A 19,153-nucleotide genomic window follows, 5' to 3' on the forward strand; every position below is an offset into this window, starting at 1 on the left:
AAAAAAAAAAAAAAAATCCTCCCGGCAGGCGCGAGCGGGGGTGGCGAGCAGGCCGGCGAAGGCGGTAACGCCAACCTAATGCACAGATAGCTGACATCAACTTCCGTCAGGCGGCTCCGGGAGATCGAACCTTTCGATTGTAACTGGGACAATTTGCATAGTGATTCCCTTTCAGAGCTTTCTCGGGTCCATAACAAGCGCAGGCAGCTATTCAAATGCAAGTTGCGTCCCCAAATGCGCGGCTGGCCTGAGCTAAAGGAGAGGCTCGTCGCCGTGCAAGCCGAGACCAGCGCTGGGGTTCTGGGTCACCTCTTTTTCTCCCGGCTTCTCCCCCGCTCTCCGGTTCCTGAATTAGCTGTTTGTTTACGGCTACAGACGAGTGTGTGCCTGCTAGCCCTGCCTGCGCGCGAGGGAGGGAATTGATCTTTCCCCAGACTCAAAGCTGGAACCGAAGAAGTGCGGGAGATTTGGGGTTCTGAGTGGGACTCAGACCCTAGGTGCTGAGGGGAAGCCCGTGGGCTCTCTGGCCCGCTTCTCTATCCCCAGCGACCTTGCAGGAATCCTCAGGCCTCAGAGAACCCGGGGCTCTGGGCTTTGCAGCAAGTGGCGGCGGCTGCGTCCCGGGTTTTAAAACCAACGCAAAGAAAGGTACCTGCGACGCGCGGTGCTTACTTTTTATGCACCGGGAGAACGAGGGGTGATATATGCGGGAGGGTAGGGATTGAGGACTTAAAATTAAGCTCTTCGTTTCCTCATGTCTCATTTGAAATTATGCCTCATTTGAAATTATGCAAATTGACCCGAGTTTCCCTTGCTCCTAGGAGGCAAAGCTGAAAGCTCCTCGCCTGTCAGAAGCAACCTGCGGTGAAATCCGATAATGCGCCCGGACTCGCCCTTCGCGGTAAGCCAGCCTCTCAGGTCCACTCGGCCGGGGACCGAGAAGGGGGAGTCAGCGGGGCCAGGTGTGCCACGCGGGTCCTCGACTGAGCTCGTGGCCACGCGTACAGCGTGGGAGCCGGGGGCGGAGGGCAGAGCCCGCGTCACGCCCGGGAAGCGGAAAGGGGGAGCCCCCCTCCCAGCCCTCCTGCCCGCCACCGTGGGTAACAGGTCCTCCCCGCGAGTTTAAAGCAGCAAATGAGAGCGGAGAGCTGGCCTCGGAGCGGGGTGTAAACGCGGGTGGCGGGCACGCAAGCGCGCGGCTGAGCTTTGCGCGCCGTTCTTCTCCGGAGCGGCGCGCCGCGGCCCCGCGCACCTGCTTTGTGCGTTTTGTGCAAACGGAACGGGCGGGATCCACGCCTTCGCGCAGCACCCCGCAACTGGAATCTGTCTGTTCTTCCTCCTCCCCCACACACACACACACACGTCTAGTTGACGTTTCTACATCGCTTAGGGTTACTCCCTTGCCCCTTGGAATCTTACCCAACCCTTTTAAAGACAATCACGGCCACTGACCTTGAGAATCTAAATGTCGTGGTATAACTATCTCATTCTCTTCAGTGGTGGCTAAATTTGTGTTCTGATTGGTTTGTTTTTGTTTTTGTTTTTGTTTTTGTTTTTGTTTTTGTTTTAAGTACTGGGAAAAACGTAGGTCATTTAAACCTGCAGACAGCTAAACACGTTTTTCAAATATTCCTCTCATACTACTTCAGTGCTGGGCGCAGGCAGGTAGTTTCTTCCTGGTGGTTGCTTTTTGCAGAACGCACGGAGTAATTTTATCTTTTTGTTTGTTTGTTTGTTTGTTTTGGTATCTTTGAAAAACATAGACTGTTTCTCTGCTCTTTTCATAACCTATTCTCTAGCAACCAAAACAGTCCAAGTGTGTTTGAGGTCGAATAGCGAGTAAAGCAGACACGTTGGGACAAATAAATCCAACATAAATTGAAAGCATATTGCTACAATTCAGGACAAGGCAAATAGAACTATGGGGAAAAGATGCGAGCAATAATATCTGTGGGAGAAGCAGGTTTGAAAACTGAACTTTCTAGACTTTACTCACAAAACAAAACGAAGCCAAAAGAATTAAATACCCTTGAATGTCTAACCGAAGACCAGAGGCCTGCCTAGAGCCATCTTGGGCAAGTGTGCACTCAGAGGCCATCGAAAGGCAGATGCATTCTGAGACACTTGCATACATTTTCAGCAAACTAGAACCAATTAGGGGACCTTTAGTTCTGGCGGGAAACTATTTTAATTTTATCTCTGCCTTTGGGGGAGAAAAAGCGCTGGCAGTTAAGTTATTACTGGTTCCTGTGGAGTTAATTTAATGCAAATAGTCTACTCTCCTGTCAGCACAGGAGAAAGTAGAAGCCCCGGGGGTCAGGAAGGGCCAGTCATATGGTGAGGAAGCCTCTTGGCTCTGGGGACAGACTTACAAGACTCTGAAGTAACGTTGGGCTGGTTGCTTCTTTCCCTCTCCTAAAACTGTAACTCAAGATGTAAGTAAAAGTGTTTTCATTTTTTTATTGATCCCACTAACATCTTTCATTATCCAGCATGTAGCCACAGCAAATTATTGCTCATTTGATACCCAGAATTCTATTGACCATGGCTTTCGTCGGAGAGAGAATTTTAACTGCTCTGGGCTCAGAGCTAAGGCTCGAAACAAGTAAACCCAGCCCTGACCAGCAAGAATTGATGGAGACTGGAGCCACGTGGGCTTGCATAGAAACCTGCTTTTTACTCTGCCTGCCTTGCTCCAATTCAGGCAAAAGGTCGGCCCCTTTGGAACATATTTGCTTACTTGGAAGGCTGGATATTCATTTGGCAAGTCCTTTCCAGCTCTAGCCAGGCTGAGGGAGAAGATGAGACAATGAAAAGACTGCTCCTCAGGCTTTTGATCAAAGCTAAACCAAGGCAGGAAATACTTGAAGAAATATTAAACCAGACCTTTTTGATTCTGCGACATGAATATCATGTCCTAAATTTCAACATGCCCACCCCCACTCCTTCAAGACTCTAGGGCATTACAGAGCTGCTAGAGCAGCGGAGAAGGCACTCTGAGAGCTGAGTCTGGTTGGCAGTGGGCATTCAGCCTCCATGACAGGAGCCACAGCTATAGTGTCCAACCACGTGAAGGAGCCTGTGCACAGCCTGTGCATTATCTGACTTTTGATTCTGGAACTCACAGCTCCAGGTTGCTGGAGAGAGTTAGTCCCAAAATGAGGCTGGAGAAGAGGGCAGTGAGAAAGGCCAGGTGAGTTCCTCAGGAAGCCAGTCGAGGATTTTGCATGCCTGTTGCAAGGAGCAGATGCTGGAGATCCCAAGTACTTGGCCTGCCAAAGGGTACCTGCCCATCTCCCTCCTGGCCTGGTAAGGGACCTACACCTCACCTCCTCACTGCCTCCATCTGGGAGAAAGTCACCTCGACTCAAAAGAGAGCAAGTCTAAGTGAGTCGAGCCACAGAACCTGTCAGATTTCCAAGGAGCAAGCAATCCATAGCCTTCTCCTTCAGCCATGACACCTAGAGAGTACGTGGAAGAGATGGCTAGCTGGGGTTTCATTTCATTTCTACAAGTACTGGCAGCTAAGCCTTCTAGGCCGGTTTCCAGAGCAGCAACAAGAACATAAAAAGAAGCAATTAACGATTTTCTAAATGAATCCCAGCATGTGCCACCTGACTCCAGACCTAAAGGTGCATTTAAGGATGCTAAGGGGTCTGGATAGGTAGTATTTGGTTTTTTGTTTGTTTGTTTGTTTGTTTTTCTAATGATACCGCTAAATGTGTGTGAAACCATAGTCAAGAAGCCATGTTGTTCCAGAACCAGGCAGTAAAAATGTAGGAGTGGGCACTGCAAGACAGCATGCCCAACATGGAGTACAGGAAACGTGGAGAAACTGCCGTGAATCCTGACACTTACATTGAAGATGTTGGGAGTCTGGAGGAAGACACATTGTGGGCTCTTTTGTGGTTTTCATGTAGATTTAAAAACAAACAAAACCCCCAAACCCAGCTGTTGATGTAATCATAGCATCTCAGATGTAGCATATTTATATTTCCCCAAGTATATTCCATATATATATATATATATATATATATATATATATATATATATATATATGGTTGATATGGAAAAACAAACAAACATTTTGCTGATTCCAGCACAAACTCTGAAAGCCAAAGCAAACAAACAAACCACTATGGAGAACAAGAGAAAGGTAACTTCAAGCAGTCCTTCATATCTATAAGGGTGGCTGGCTGAGGTCTGGGGTTGTGGAGTCCAGAGAAAGCAAAGTAGGTCATCCTGACCTAAAAGTTACCTTGGGAGACAAGACTTAAGACCTGGAGTTGAGGTCATGTGAGGGTCATCCAGTATTCCTTGGGAGCATAGCATACCTGAGAACTTAGCTGGATTCAGTCTCTTCAAACTGGAGACTGGGAAATTTCTTCCCCTGGCATGCACAACACCAACCAGGTCCTGAGTTAAGGTGTCCTCGCCTCTCCCTCAGGATGCTCCTGACTGAGGTACTGCACTTCCCAACTGCCTTAGGCCCCTCAGGGTGTTGCCAGGCAAATGAAACAAAAAGAACTCAATAGTAAATTATTTTGTTCAGCCTTCTGTCTTTTTATGAAAATAAAAGCCAACACTTTGTCATTTTTAATCGCATAAGCAGACAATAAATCTAATTTCGATATTGATTTTTTTCAGAATCAAGTGATTTTTTTTTTCTTTTGCAGTCTGTTGTGTTTCCTTTCTGAAAAGACTCATTCTCTATTTACCCTTTGGGGATGGGGCCGGTGGATCCAATGGCGGGGGTGGGGGTGGGGGTGGGGGTATTGCAACTCTGAAACACAAACTTCATAGTGGACTTCAAATGAGATTTTTTTTCTCCGTAGCAGGAAGTTTGGGTTTGGTCTAACTATCCGGAGACCGGTTTCAACATAGCCACCCTTATGTCCTGAAATAGAGCTAAGGCTCAGCTGGTGATTTTAGTGGTTATAGCCTCTGAGATTCATTTCGATTTTCCCCCTTTTAATTAATAAAATAGAGTAAAATGAAAACAAGCACGCAGAGGTCTTGCTGATGTCCGGAGTCGGCATGACGCTATGAGGCTCTAGACACTCTTCCCAAATGATGGCAAATCCGGGCTTCAGCCAGATGAATCTTAGCAGTAGCAAAAATCTAGCTGAGATGCTTCAAGAGGGTCGAGCAGGAGCAAGGGACCACTGAAGTTCAGGTGGGCTCTTTTCTTCAAAGAGGGGGGAAGGGATTCCTTGGTGTTGGTGCCAAGAGTAACTGGCACCTTTTCCTTTGAACGTCTAGGGGTGCAGAAGCCGGTAGCGGCCCCAGAAGAGGAAGAGGAGTGAAGGAAGCTAGAGGCAAGATACAAAATTGGAGGTAGGGGAGAGAGAAAGGAGGGAAGGATGGAGGGTGGCGCGGAAGAAACTGGGAGAGAGGATATAGGGATGAGAAGAATGAAGGATGATGTTGGAAAGGAAACAGGGAAAGGAAGAGGAGGAAGGGAGAGTCTATTAAGAGACCAAATAGACAAAAATGCATCATCCCTATTTCTGAAAAAAAAAAAAAAAACTATGATCGGCCCACTCCCCCAGCACCGGACGTCCTCCTTGTCCCTTTCCGAGCCAGAGCAAAATTCTCAACTTCCCACTGTAACCCAAAACACTTAAGCCAGGACGCACTAGAATCGCGGCCAGGCCTGCCTGCCCTCAGCGACCCACAACGGCTAGGCAGCCCTTCGCGTGGCTGTCAGGGTCACCACGACCTCCGCCCTCAGAGGCCTGTCCTCGTGCTGGGGGAGGGGACCGGGCGACTGAGCGCCTTGCAGAGAGGGGGAGGGGACCACAGGCCTGCAACAGTCCCTTGGGCTCTGACCTTTCTCGCAGCCCTTCAGGGTCAGGTTGTAACCTTTCGTATCCCCGCTGCACGCGTTCTCCCTAGCTTTGGCCTCAGCTAAGGGACAGGGAGAGGGGTCGATGCCAGGGCTGGCAGCCTCAGTGACCGCAGAGGACCGGATGTGGGTGAAGATCTGAGCCTGCCTGCTCTGTATGCCTAGAGTTCTGCAGCATCGCAGAACAGATCAGACCAAGGCCCCGTTAACCTGGCGCCTAGCAAGTGGGGTGCAGTGGGATGCAAAGGCTGCGCAGCCTAGGCTTTCTGGGGGGTCTCAAGCAGCTTTCCCATCCCTAGAGCCGGGGTAAGCTGCGCATTACCGTAGTGTCCAGCACGCCCTGGGGCCCCCAGGAGCCCGCAGCGTTTGACCCCCTCTTCGGGGACCAGTGCCAAGCCAATCCGAGGAAAAAAACCTATGCCGAAGCCCTGGCCACAGAGGTGCGGCCTCCTGTCCCCTCCTGGACGAGCCGGTCTCCTTCCACCCTTTTCCAGAATCTTCTGCCGTCGGCGCCTCAAGAGGGCTCTCCCAGCGGAGAACCAGGCAGAGGGGCTGCACACCGGAGGCTGAGGCTGCTGTAGCTTACCCGGCCCCCCAGCCCTCCATGGCTTGGGGTTTTCGCGGTCTCCCCAGCTGGAGCCAGGGCCGCCAGAAGCCAAGAGAGTTAGGTTCAAATGCATCAAGGTTCCGAAGTCATTTATCCGGGTTTCATAAATAATTTTCTTCTTACACTTAAGCCCAATTCCTGCCCTCTTCCCGTTTTTATTGCGGGGGTTTCAGTGGCTAGAAAGTTTCCAAGACGGGTGGGTGGTTGTTCCCTTTTTCCATCATTAATGTCATTACTATGAACTATCAATAACCTTGTCGTTGGGAGCCGAGTTTCACGGTATTGATCCACGCAGCTATTCATCTCTGCCATGCAAGACACGGAATAATTTTCGCATTACAGTAGCTTGGATTTGCTTTTAATTCATATTTAAAGCTGCAACCGGCTCAGTGGAGCGCTCTGTGAAAGACTAGAGGCGCCTAATTAATAATAAGTCAGAAACGAAGGAAGGCACTGGCGAATAAATAATTAATACAGACATCTATGTCTCTTTGAATATTGCTCCTTTAAAAATTTAGACTTACCAGGACCATACTGTAAGTCTGCCATTTATATTATGGGGATGATTTAAGAAAGCTATTTTTCCCCTTGAAATACAATAATGAATTATTTATGGTGTTTTGCAAACCTAAGTTCCTTCATTAGCCGGCCCCTCTAGTTTGTTTCTTCCAGGTGGAAAACACCGGTTTTTAAAAATAATTACAATAAACTCCCAACAAGAACCACTAACCAACATTAGGTTCAGGAGAGCTAGGACAGACACAAAATGTGAGAGGATCGGAAGTGTGGGCTCTCCTGCTCTGGGAAAATACTGGAATCTGCCACATATAAGGTTTTGTCCTGGAGAGAAAACAAAACCCAGAATACTGTCCGGTGACCTTAGGGTATTTGCTGATGCCCAATGGGACAGGTTTAAGAGAACTCGAGGTCCTAAAATGGCCCCAGAAAAGAGGTGACTAGGGCTTAGAAGGTCATCGTGCCTCTCCACATATGTACCCACGATGAAAGGGTTGGGGAAATGGAATTTTAGAGACCCCGCTATTGAAAAGTTAGGATTGACTTTCACAGTAGTCAGGAGCTATGAGTAGCCTCAGAGATTAACACAATTGAAGATGATGGGAGTGATTGAAAATCTGCGGAGGTTTTTGTGTGAGATGGACTAGGATTTGTTTGCAGTGTTGTTAGCAATATTGATTTTTTGTTACTTGGATTAATGTATGTTAAACAGGAAAATGCGGGCATTAGTCAAGTACATTATAATCATCTATTGTTGAGAGGAAGGTTCGTCAGGTGATGCTGGGAACCAGGGCACAAGGCGGTTCCAACGGGGTGGAAATGCTCTGGAGTATTTGGAGCATTTGGAACTGGGGCTTGGGGAGGTGACAAGGTGGAGATGGGGCAGATTCAGCTGTAGTTTCACTTCGCTCCCACCCTCTCCTAGTAGGGTTACAGCTTAGTATTTAACCAAACCTCAACCCCGGGTGTATCTGCCTCACTGCCATCTTCCCTACTCCCCTTAGTATTAAAGGGAGGAAAAGGATGCAGCTGTTTGGGTCTTCCAAGTTTCTCACCTGCATGCCCATATTGCCACAGTCCCACCTCTATGACCCTCTCTTCAGTTGTCTGAGACCTCGTCTCAGGCATGGGGACTCCAGTGGCAAAATAGTGCACCCACCCACCCTGCAGCCACACACATACCCCCCCCCACACACACACACACCTACTCATAGACCTTGGGACGGGCCAGGTCCAGAGAAGCCTGCCTGCATCAGATGGGTTGGCTCTTCTTCAGTCACACCGACACGCCCTACTTCATGGCCAGGTGAAGATGCGATGGGACCAAAGATTTCTTACTCTTCCTTTTCCTCTTAATCCCATATACACATACATACATACATACATACATACATACATACATAGGTACGTACGTACATACATACACACACAGAGAAGGGAGGGAGGGAGAGAGAGAAAGAGCGCAACTGGTTGCATTACGGAGCAAAACTCCTACCACCTGCAAGACCCCTCGCCCCCAAAGAGCGCCCAGGCCAAGGTCTTTCCCCAGCCCCATAGAAACTAGAGGTCAAGGACAAAAAGTCTTTTGTCTTAGGCAGGTTCTGAAGGCGCATGAGGGCCAAGGTCTGGAGGTTGGCGTGGAGCAGGGGGACTCTGCTCCACTCCGTAATCCTACGCTCGGATGACGCTCAGGCTAAAGGGGCTTCGCAAAGAGTCTCTGGGTCAGGACCGAAGGTAGGGACAGACCGATAATGTGGCTGACTGATTTCAGAAAGGCGGGCCAGGACAAAAGCGGGGTGCGGGAGATGAAGTATGCAAAGTAGAGGAAGATGAATTCCCCCCTTCCAGAAAGCAAAAGCAAAACCAGACGGAGCAGGCAGAGGAGGGAAGCGCAGGCAACAGGGCAGGCGCTCAGAACACCTTGCGTTTTATTTTTAAATCTTCTAGGTGTCTGAGGGTCAAATAAAGACAAGGGCAGTAACGATTATTCTGTTAAATCTATGGTACTTGACTGCGCAAACACTAATTGATTAGACACCAAAATGATTTGTTTAAAGAGTTTTCCTCCTTCCCAAGTGCAGCTGTTCTGGGCCTGCGTCGGCGTTGCCGGGCGACAGTAGAGTTCGCCAAGAGGGCGTGCCTCAGGCCCGACTTGGGGTAGGTTGGCTGGTCCTAGCCTTGCGCATCTGAGGCTCCCGGATGGGCGGATGGGCGGTGGCTGGTGACTTCTGCTTTCTAATTATCTCAAAAGTCGGAGAAGAAGATCTTACTAGAGAACATCTCTAAATACACTTGGCCTTCCGTCCACCCCTCTGAATTTCCCCTACTTTGAGTAGCTTTGAATGATGTGAACGAACGCATGGCCCCTCACTCTCACCCCTTCCTTTCCAATTCCTAGCTTTGGCACTCTCTACCATCAGGAAGCCACTGCTAATCCATCATAGACTTCCAAAAGATAAGGACTGGAAAAGGAGTGTTCACTGCTACCCCAAATCTGCAAAACTCATCGTCTCCCCATTTGCTTCCTCACAATCTTGGGCAGGGTCCCCCCCTCGTTACTATAAAATTATGACAAAGAGAGAACCCCCACTGAAGATCAGACCATACAAGGCCAATTTCCTGGGAGTCAGGCTAACCTTCCCACCTGTCATCTAGGTGTCAGACACCTCTTCCTCAGTCCCACTCACCCCTCCAATGTTCTTGACTTGAAGGCTCAGAGCCTTTGCCAAAGTAGGCGACCCCCAGAAAGGTTTTCAAACCGAAAGAATCCATTGCTAGTTAACCTAGGGTCCCAGGAGAGCAAGCGGTTTTCTTCCTTGCCCAGGAAGTAACCGAAGTAACTGAGTGGTCAGTTTTCAGACCACCAAAGAGGCTTCTCCAAGCAGTTCCTGGAAGGGGTGGGGTTAGGTAGGGTTGGAGGGATCCGAGCGCCCTTCGGAAGGCATCTTCTTCGAGGATTTGGGGGATAAGAGACAAAAGAAATGGTGCGAAAAGAAAATGGTTTAAAACCATTTTCATGCGCAAAACAATTTTTAGGAAAGAAAGAGGGTAGCTGAACAGACGAATAAAAACTATATAGACAATAAATACAGGGCAAAGCTTGAAAGGGGGTGTTAGAAGCATTGGCTCCCACTTCCTCCACCAGAGTGAGAAGTCACATCCACATCCTATGGAACTGGGAATTAATGTCTTGTTTTAATTGTTTTCAATAATAAATCATCAGGCCACTGCTTTCTGTAATTCTTGTCTATTCTAAGCCAACAGCAATTTTCTGAATAAACTTCTCCAGAAATGGAAAGTCAGGACAGTAGAACCCTGCAGGAAGCATTTAGAAGCAAATCTTTCACCCCATTCTATCAAGGGTTCTGCTGTAGCCAGATGCCATCCGCATGTCCCTCCCTGGGAGTTTCATTCTAGACTCTGCAAGTTTCAGAAATGTTAGGGCTTCAAATGCTGTAGCCAAGGGTCTCTTACCTGAAGCTCTAGTTAGGAACACTTTCTGAAACCCAGGACTGCAGTCACCAAATAGGGACTGAACACCTGATGCCCCAAAGAGCATAGAAACATTTCTTTTGAATGGTCCATATGTTACACCTTTACTGTTCACAAAGAAAACCAAGCCATTAACTCTGAATCACACCGGCCTTTCTTAAAGAACTATGTGTGGCCAGCATTTACAAGAACGGCCTTTTCCACAAGTCTGATGGCATTGTCCTGCAAACTGTAGCCTACCTAGTAGAGGACAGATTTCATGTACCTACCCACTCCCAGGCACTTAAGACATTTACAAAAATAAACATCAGTGATAGAGTCTTTGCCCAGCTCAAGGCCCCAGTAGCACAAAAGTTGGGTTCCATCATGAAAATCCTACAACAAGGATCTAGTTGAGCCTTTAACCCCTGTATTTTTAAACTTGTATTTTGATAACTTTTACATTGCTCTTCTTTGATTCTCCTTCAGTTGCTTAGAACTGAAGCAGTTAAGTACAACCCTTTCCCTCTGCTTCACACATTTACTGTCCAGTTTCAAGGAATTCTTCTATAGACTCTAATTCTCTCTTCCCTTAGGATTACTTCAATCCATCCTTTGGTCTTATAAGAGAGGCAAGTGCTATAGGCTACAGGAAAGAGGAGAGAGAGAGAGAGAGAGAGAGAGAGAGAGAGAGAGAGAGAGATCTGGGGGGTGCAAGCTTTGTGGTAGGCACTCTGAGAAGAAGAGCAGATAACAGCAGGTAACTTCAGTTCTCTCAGAGGCCAGAGGAAAAAAAAATGCCCTTTCCACCCACCATACAGAAAATGAAGAACACCTTGCTTCTTAATCAGCAACTACAAGAAAACAAAGCTTCAAAAAAGGGGGGGTGTAAAAGAGAAAAGGAGGAGGAGAAAAAGGAGGAGGAGGAGGAGGAGGAGGAGGAGGAGGAGGAGGAGGAGGAGGAAGAGGAGGAGTGAGAGGGAGATTTGTAAACCAAACCAAGTCTGAGATTGTTGGGGATGGGGGTGATGTCAAACACTGAGGTGAGCAAGGCCAAAAGATCCTCCCTCAACTTCTTTTCTCCTTTGGGAACCGAAGCCGAAAGAAGACATAGTTTAGACAAAGTCCCTTTGGACAGAGTCCCTTTTGGCAGAATTGAGCTCCATGGTCCCACCCCTCTTCCCATGGGCTCTAGGGCCTCAGCTATGAGTCAACATGAAGGAGGACCTCCAGGATCAAGTCTCTAATTAACTGGAGGACAGTAGCACCATGAATGATGTGTGTACTAATTTCTTTCATTTTTTGAAGGAACAGTCCTTCAAGAGGAGATGGCCATAAGGGCAAATCAATCATTTCAATGGGATTAAAATATGGTGGCAGAAACAGTTGAGCTGAGATTGTTTCAATCCATCCTTCAGTCTTACAAGAGATGCAAACACTCTATGCTCCTGGAAAAGAGTTCAAGAAAGAAAAAAGAAAAGAAGAGAAGAGAAGAGAAAAGAAAAGAAGAGAAAGGAAAGAAAGGTTTGGTTTCTAGAAAATATTTTGTGCTTGAATGTGTCTGGAATGATGATAAATAAATTAAATTAGCATTATTTTGGTTTTAGCCAATATATCCCCCTCCCCCACCCAATGACCTTTTCCTGGGGGGAGGGGGTTCAGATTCCTAAAATGATCACCCACCAATCTGCCTTAAAGTAGGATCCACAGGAGTTATTTGGGTAGGATGGAGCCATTTCTGATGTTCAGACCCAGCAGAATTAGCCTTCTAGCAAGTCTTACTGTACCCACTGACCTTGACTGTAGTTCTTGTGCTGTTAGAGGCAGGCACTTGGACTAAGAGAAGAGCCCGTTTGTACCTTAACTGATGAGATTTCGGCCCCTGGGTTGACCAGACCAAATTTTTCTTATAGAGCCCACCACCACGACTCAATCCTAGGCTCTCTCTGAAAACTGTTATAAGCAAACGCAGGCGGTGGGTTCTATGTTTGGCGCAGAGCAGGCCTCAGACACTTTGTTCACTAGCTGGGCCCTGAAAGCCCGCTCTGAGGCTATCCTTATTGTGAACACCGCTAGCCCCAGGCTGAGGCTCGGCGCTGACCCGGCCGTAACTGCCAAGGGCCTGACAATGGGCACATCTGTCCTTTCTCCAAGGGATAAAAGCACCTAAGCAGACAAGGCTCTGCCTTTTGTTACGGACTTTTTTCTTTCTTTCTTTTGTAAATAAAAGAAAGCCGCGGCATGTGGCGGCCGGGTGTGTGTCCCACACTGGGGGCCTCCCCACGCGTCCCCACCAGGCTGAAGGCCCGGGTTCAATTCTGGATTGGAGCGTGACTGTGACAGGGGCACAATTATGCCCAAAGCTGAATTGATTTTCAAATCTGGAGGCTTCTTGCAGGGACGCCAAGAAAAGGAAAGCGTCCCTGCAGTCCAAGCCTCTCGGAGACCCGCTCAGCAGCGTGCACTCTGCCTGCGTGGGGTACCTCTTCCAAGCTGCAGCCTCTAGGTTCTTTTCTAGAAAGGCTATGGAGTAACTAAAAGACCAGCCTCCCCGCCCCCGTCCATGCTAACTAGGCCCTCTCTCCTGTCTCTCTCAGTATCCCCCAAGCAGAGTTAACCAAAGTGGGAGAGCCGCCTTAATTGGGAGCAAAGTGAGAGACCTTCTCTGAGGTCTGGGACAGTGAGGTGTGGCCTCGATCTGAGCGCTCCTCAGTGAGCACTGATCCCCGAGTGCTCCTCTGCCCCAGGCTCTGATGGGGAAAGGGGGTTCGAGAGGTACTTGGGAGGATCATAGATGTCAGTTCTACAGCGTCCACGCCGACCTAGGCCTTCAGGTTATACACGTCCCAAGTCCCCGTAGGACAATCACTTAAGGACAGGGAATGAGCTGGCCTCCAGCGACCCTCCAGGGAATAAAGCCCAATGGGCGAGCGGGCGAAGGCCACGGCATAGTCTCCAGCTCCCCGCAGGTAACCTGCACATGGAACCAGCAACTCAGACCCAGGGGCTCTGGTCCTCTAACCTAGCTGGCCCACGGTGACAGAAACCAGGCAAGAAAGTCGGGCTGGGAAGAGAGAGGGAGGAAGTGAGGAAGACCGGGAGGTAGCAAGTCTCCGAGGACGGTGGCGGCGGCTCCAGGTCGCGCTCTGCGCGGGTCCCGTGCACGTGCTCACCGATCCAGGGCCATTCGGCGCCACTGAGAAAGCTCGGTCGTCCCACCACCCCACAACAACCCCCTCTCCCCTCCCCAGCCACCCCTCCTAGGTTCATTTGTGCTGGGACGTCACGGAGCGCTGGGACCGAGGGGGCGGGGCCTGGAGGCGCGCATGCGCGCTGCGCCCAGCGGGCGTGAGGGCGGGCAGCGGCGGCGGCGGCGGCTACCGAATCGCAGCCACAGTCGGCAACAGTAACCGAGCCATGGCTCGAGCTGGCGGGCGGCACAGGCAGGCAGCAGCCGCGGCAGGCGCACGGGCCGCGTCAAGGGAGCCGGGGGCGGCAGGATTCTAAGAAGGAGAGGGGCGAGAGGGGGCCGGGACTGGGCGGGCTAGGGGGTACCGCGCTCTCCCAACAGCACGGATCCTTTTTGAAAATTAATATTTAAAAAAAAAAAAGGCAGAGGGGAAAGGTGGGAGCAAGAGAGAAGGCAAGACACACACACACAGGGAGAGCGAGAGACACAGATCCCCACAGTGAGAGGAAGAAAGGCCACAGTCGCAGGCAGCCGATGTGAAGACTGGACTCCGTGCGCCCCTCGCCGCCTCTGCCCGGCCACATCGATGTTGCAGCCCGCTCGCCCGCATCACGATGAACGCACAGCTGACCATGGAGGCGATCGGCGAGCTGCACGGGGTGAGCCATGAGCCGGTGCCCGCCCCTGCTGACCTGCTGGGCGGCAGCCCTCACGCGCGCAGCTCCGTGGGGCACCGCGGCAGCCACCTGCCTCCCGCGCACCCGCGTTCCATGGGCATGGCGTCCCTGCTGGACGGCGGCAGCGGAGGCAGCGATTACCACCACCACCACCGCGCCCCTGAGCACAGCTTGGCTGGCCCCCTGCACCCCACCATGACCATGGCCTGTGAAACTCCCCCAGGTATGAGCATGCCCACCACCTACACTACCTTAACCCCTCTGCAGCCGCTGCCGCCCATCTCCACCGTGTCCGACAAGTTCCCTCACCATCATCACCACCACCATCACCACCACCACCCACACCACCACCAGCGCCTGGCGGGCAACGTGAGCGGTAGTTTCACACTTATGCGGGATGAGCGCGGGCTGGCCTCTATGAATAACCTCTATACCCCCTACCACAAGGACGTGGCTGGCATGGGCCAGAGCCTCTCGCCCCTCTCTGGCTCCGGTCTGGGCAGCATTCACAACTCCCAGCAAGGACTTCCCCACTATGCTCATCCCGGCGCGGCTATGCCCACTGACAAGATGCTCACCCCAAACGGCTTTGAAGCCCATCACCCTGCCATGCTCGGTCGCCACGGGGAACAGCACCTCACGCCCACCTCGGCCGGCATGGTACCCATCAACGGCCTTCCTCCGCACCATCCCCATGCCCACCTGAATGCCCAGGGCCACGGACAGCTCCTGGGCACAGCCCGGGAGCCCAACCCTTCGGTGACCGGCGCGCAGGTCAGCAATGGAAGTAATTCAGGGCAGATGGAAGAGATCAATACCAAAGAGGTGGCGCAGCGTATCACCACCGAGCTCAAACGTTACAGCATCCCACAGGCCATCTTCGCGCAGAGGGTGCTCTGCCGTTCCCAGGGGACCCTTTCGGACCTGCTGCGAAACCCCAAGCCCTGGAGCAAACTCAAGTCGGGTCGGGAGACCTTCCGGAGGATGTGGAAGTGGCTACAGGAGCCGGAGTTCCAGCGCATGTCCGCGCTCCGCTTAGCAGGTGAGCCGATGGGCGCGTGGGCGAGATAAGGGACTGACGGTGGGAGGGAATGAGAAAGGCTGTGCGCGCTTCGTCCCGCTCCGCCTCCCCTTTCTTCAAGAGAGGTCTCTAGACCTGGAAGAGCCAGCTCAGGTAGCCAACCTCCTCCTCCTCCAAGGGCTCCGCGCATTGGGCTAAGAGAGGCTTCGAAGACCGAACAAGGCGGCCTTCGCGACTTCGGGGTTGCGTTTGTGCTTGGGGACGGAGCTGCAAGGTTTTGAGCAGCAGGCAGAGAGACTCTCTCGGAACCTGGCGGAACACTGGGCGTATGGTTCTCAGCGGAACACCAGAGGGTTTAGAAAGGGACGAAGCATGCCGAGAACTAGCTACCGTTGCTCAAGGCACATATCCGCGCGGGGCAGGCGCTGCTCAAGCTGCCAGTCAATATTTGGCTGAGCTGGCCTGCGGTGACCCACTCTTGGCCAGTTTCATTGGCGCCGCGCGTAAGGAGAACCGCACTTCAATAGGGTGTGTACACAGATTCCAAACCTACAGGCGGTCAGTGCATGGCGGGCTGCTTTGGAGGGGTTACCACACATGCGCTGAGAAAGGAAAGGGACAGAGGCGGACAGTGACCAGATCCCAGGAAACTCCCGGTTGAACCTAGGCTGACAACTAGCTTTTGCGCCGTCGTCGTGGTTTCTTGTTTTTTTGTTTTTTGTTGTTTTTTTTTTTTTTCATCTAAGTCTCTGTGCTGCTACTAGGTGAGAACGTGCAAATGGCTTTCGAATCAGCAACCCTGTCTCTCAGTTCAAAATCCCCCCTAGCAGGCTATTTGATTTGGGAGCTTCGGGAGTGGGGGGTGGGGGTACTGAAAGTCTCAGTTGCCAAGTGCAGGCACCAGGCCTGGCTCCTGTAGTGGGCTAAGAGACCTAGTGGACAGCTGAGCTCAGCTGGAACTGCACCGGGGAACCAGGCACACTAGGCGACCCTTGAAGACGCAAGAAGAGGGCAGTCTAGGGGCGGACTGTGTCCGCGAGACCTGGGCGGAGGTTGTCGCCTTGATTGACTCCAGTATCCACGTCCTCCCACCACCTCCCAAAGCCCTCAGCCTCAAGCCACACACACACACATCTGAGCCTTGCGCCCAGGTCTGAGTCTTGGTGAAGAGAAAGGTAAACGCTGGAATGAGGGTTTGTTAATTAACTGATCGTTCTCCATTAATTCGTCCCTAGAGAATGAAAGACAGTCAATCCGCTCTGAGCCGAGGGCACTGAGCCGTTTCACAGACTCAAATCAAAGCATGAGGCCAACCTCCCCCCTTCCCCCACCCTGTGCCTGCCAATGAGAAGCTGGGGAGAGGTAGGTGCCTGCGGACTAGCCTCAGACTCTAGCCCACGAGGCTACCCTAGCGTTTCCCACCCACCCGCACCCCACCGCATCTGGGCCCTAGAGGCCTTCCTTCTGTCAAGGATGCTACACTGCTTCAGCCTCTGACCGCCCAAAATTTCTAGCATAGCTAAGCCCTTTGCTCTAAAGTTCTCAAGGCAGGCTCGGGTTGGTGATCCCAGGAATCTGGTGAGGCCTCACCTCAGACAGGGGACCTGGGCTGACGGAATGTCACCCTTAAGCCCAGCTCCATTATGTAGTAATCTATGTAATGTGGGCTCCAGGGCCCCTGCCGGCAGCTGGCCTTGCTACCCTCCCTTCTTCTTCAGAACCTTCCACTACACCTTCTTGAAGCCATTGCTCCAGACCTTCCAGGCAAGGTAGTACTTTGAGACTAGCCACTGTGGGGCCCAGACGTGTGGATGAAAAGCTACTCCCTCAAAACAGTCACATCCCACTACTTGGTGAAGACACTCGAGACATCAGTGACATCCCACATAGTCTCTGTCACACCCGGGAAGGACAGACTGATAGGATAGGTCCTGTACCGAGATGGTTGCTTGGTCCTGGAACCCTAACCTATCTATCCTGTGCAAAGGCCCTCTGGCCTCCAGATAGGAAAACTGAGACAGGAATTTGGGGGTGGGAAGGGCTGCTTGGTGCCAGGGAGCCCCGTGAACGAAGACCAAGTTCTAGAGCCTGTGCACCAGAGTTGGGTGCTGAGTTGGGTGCTGAGCAAGTTCTCATGGGACCTAGAAGGTCATCATAGGGCTATTTACACACCTAAGTCCAGATGGCTAGCTCTGTTATTCTTGGCTCCAGGCATGTGGCCCTTTCCTAGAATGTGTGGAAAATGGGAGGCTGCAGTGGACATAAAACCAGAGGACACTGGATGTCCTGAGACACAGGAGAGCACCTCCTTTTTCATTTCATTTCATTTCTTTCTTTCTTTTGTTTTTGGTCTCTTTAACATAAAAGAATGAGAAGGATTGGGTCCCAGTCTGCAGGGGGAGGGAGGAGGATGCTCACGAAAGGAGCACGGAACCATCCCATTCTCCACGAAAGTCCACAGCCTATTTTGGAGCCACTAAAGAAAACCCAGCCCTGCTCATTGATTTCTTTCTTTCTTAAGAGAAGTCGGTTTCTGATCCTTGAAATGGTGATTAGCAGGCCTCAGTGATGGAGCCTAGGACTGACCGGCCTGAGGCCTGATGCGCCTGGTGGCCTGATGCTTCGGTGTGGCAACTGCAGGAACTTAGTACTTACTCGACAGGACCAGCCAGCTTTGTTAGCTGTTTCCACCAGAGAGTAAATCAGCATCTCTTCCCAACCCCTTTATAAGCCTCTGCTGAGTTCCTTTACTCTTTAGTGGGAAAGAGGTCCTCTGCTTGCCTCTCTTCCTTGTGCTCCTTCCTGTTCCTCTGTCGCTTGTTTGGAGAGTCAAAATCTTCTACACGTGGCAGTATGTTTGGGGAGGCGCTTTCTGGTGTATAAATTACAAGCGCTGGTGAAAGGCTGGAGGAAATTCTCACCAAATTAACTACCTTTTAAAAATCAATATATGTTGCCTCAACGTAATGCTTGCCGCTGCTCATTAAAACGCAGCGTGACCCAAGCGCACGCCGCTTCTGGTCCCGAGTGGGGTGGGGAAACTAAGCTGGGTGCCCCGCCTCTGACGTGGGCGTCTATCAAGACAGGAGGAGATTAGCCTCCAATTAAATATTCCAGAAGGCTTGGGGGGGGGGAGCCCTAGGCGGGAACTGGCAGCACGGAAAGAGACTGCAAGAGACACCCACCAGTGAATGTGACTATAGCACTGTGCACCCAGGAGGTGGTGACTGCTCAGGTCCTCAGCCCAGGCAAGGCTGTGTGCTGAGCAAGTGGATCCTGCTGGAGGTAAGGAGACCTCCAGAGCCCTGCGCGAAGATGGCCTGCCCTGCAGCACCCGGGACTTCGCCCCCTCGCGGTCGGGTATTTACTCCCCTGTGCTAGAGGAAGATCTATGCCGAGGGCGGATGGGGGTGGGTGGGAAGGGGGTGGGGAGCGAGTGTTCCTACCTGGAAGTGGCCCTGAGAAAGTCTTGCCCAACCCAACCTGGGCTGTGTTTGCAGTGAGTGGCCTTGCGGCCTGGTTGAATGATAACTGGCTCTGCACACGTCCATTTGCTTTTGTGTTAATGTTTATCCCGACCGGTGACATTTCAAGTGTCCGGTGCTGCCCCTACAGCGCCAGCCAGGCAGGAATGCTAGGCTGGGTCTTAGGAACAGCATTTGTTCAACCTCTGAAGAATTCTGGGTGGAGAGAGAGAGGTCAGGACTGGGCACAAGAGATGCCAGGGCTGGAAGGGCCCCTGGGTTACAGAGTGAGAAAAGAAGGCGGTGCCACCACACCGATTTCCTGGCGCCCAGAGCAGTGGCTCTCCCGTGGTGCAGCT

The 19,153-nt window shown here is 51.4% G+C and overlaps 1 protein-coding gene and 1 long non-coding RNA gene across 4 annotated transcripts in view; both read left to right on the plus strand.

Annotated features, from left to right (window-relative positions):
• Positions 1-229: 229 nt before the first annotated feature.
• On the plus strand, positions 230-4,007 carry LOC116073002. Its single transcript, XR_004111627.1, has 3 exons — positions 230-648; positions 822-901; positions 2,493-4,007. It is a non-coding gene; the product is annotated as an uncharacterized LOC116073002 (long non-coding RNA).
• Positions 4,008-13,800: 9,793 nt separating this feature from the next.
• The window catches only part of Onecut1 (one cut homeobox 1), a 31,696-nt gene continuing 26,343 nt past the window's right edge, over positions 13,801-19,153 (plus strand). For all 3 annotated transcript variants that reach the window (XM_031344647.1, XM_031344648.1, XM_031344646.1), the window contains exon 1: positions 13,801-15,351. In XM_031344647.1, the coding sequence (XP_031200507.1) occupies positions 14,247-15,351 (1,105 nt within the window). In that variant the 5' untranslated portion in view covers positions 13,801-14,246. The remainder of the gene's footprint in view (positions 15,352-19,153) is intronic.

Source organism: Mastomys coucha, unplaced genomic scaffold, assembly GCF_008632895.1.
Source record: "Mastomys coucha isolate ucsf_1 unplaced genomic scaffold, UCSF_Mcou_1 pScaffold23, whole genome shotgun sequence".
NCBI lineage: Eukaryota > Metazoa > Chordata > Mammalia > Rodentia > Muridae > Mastomys > Mastomys coucha.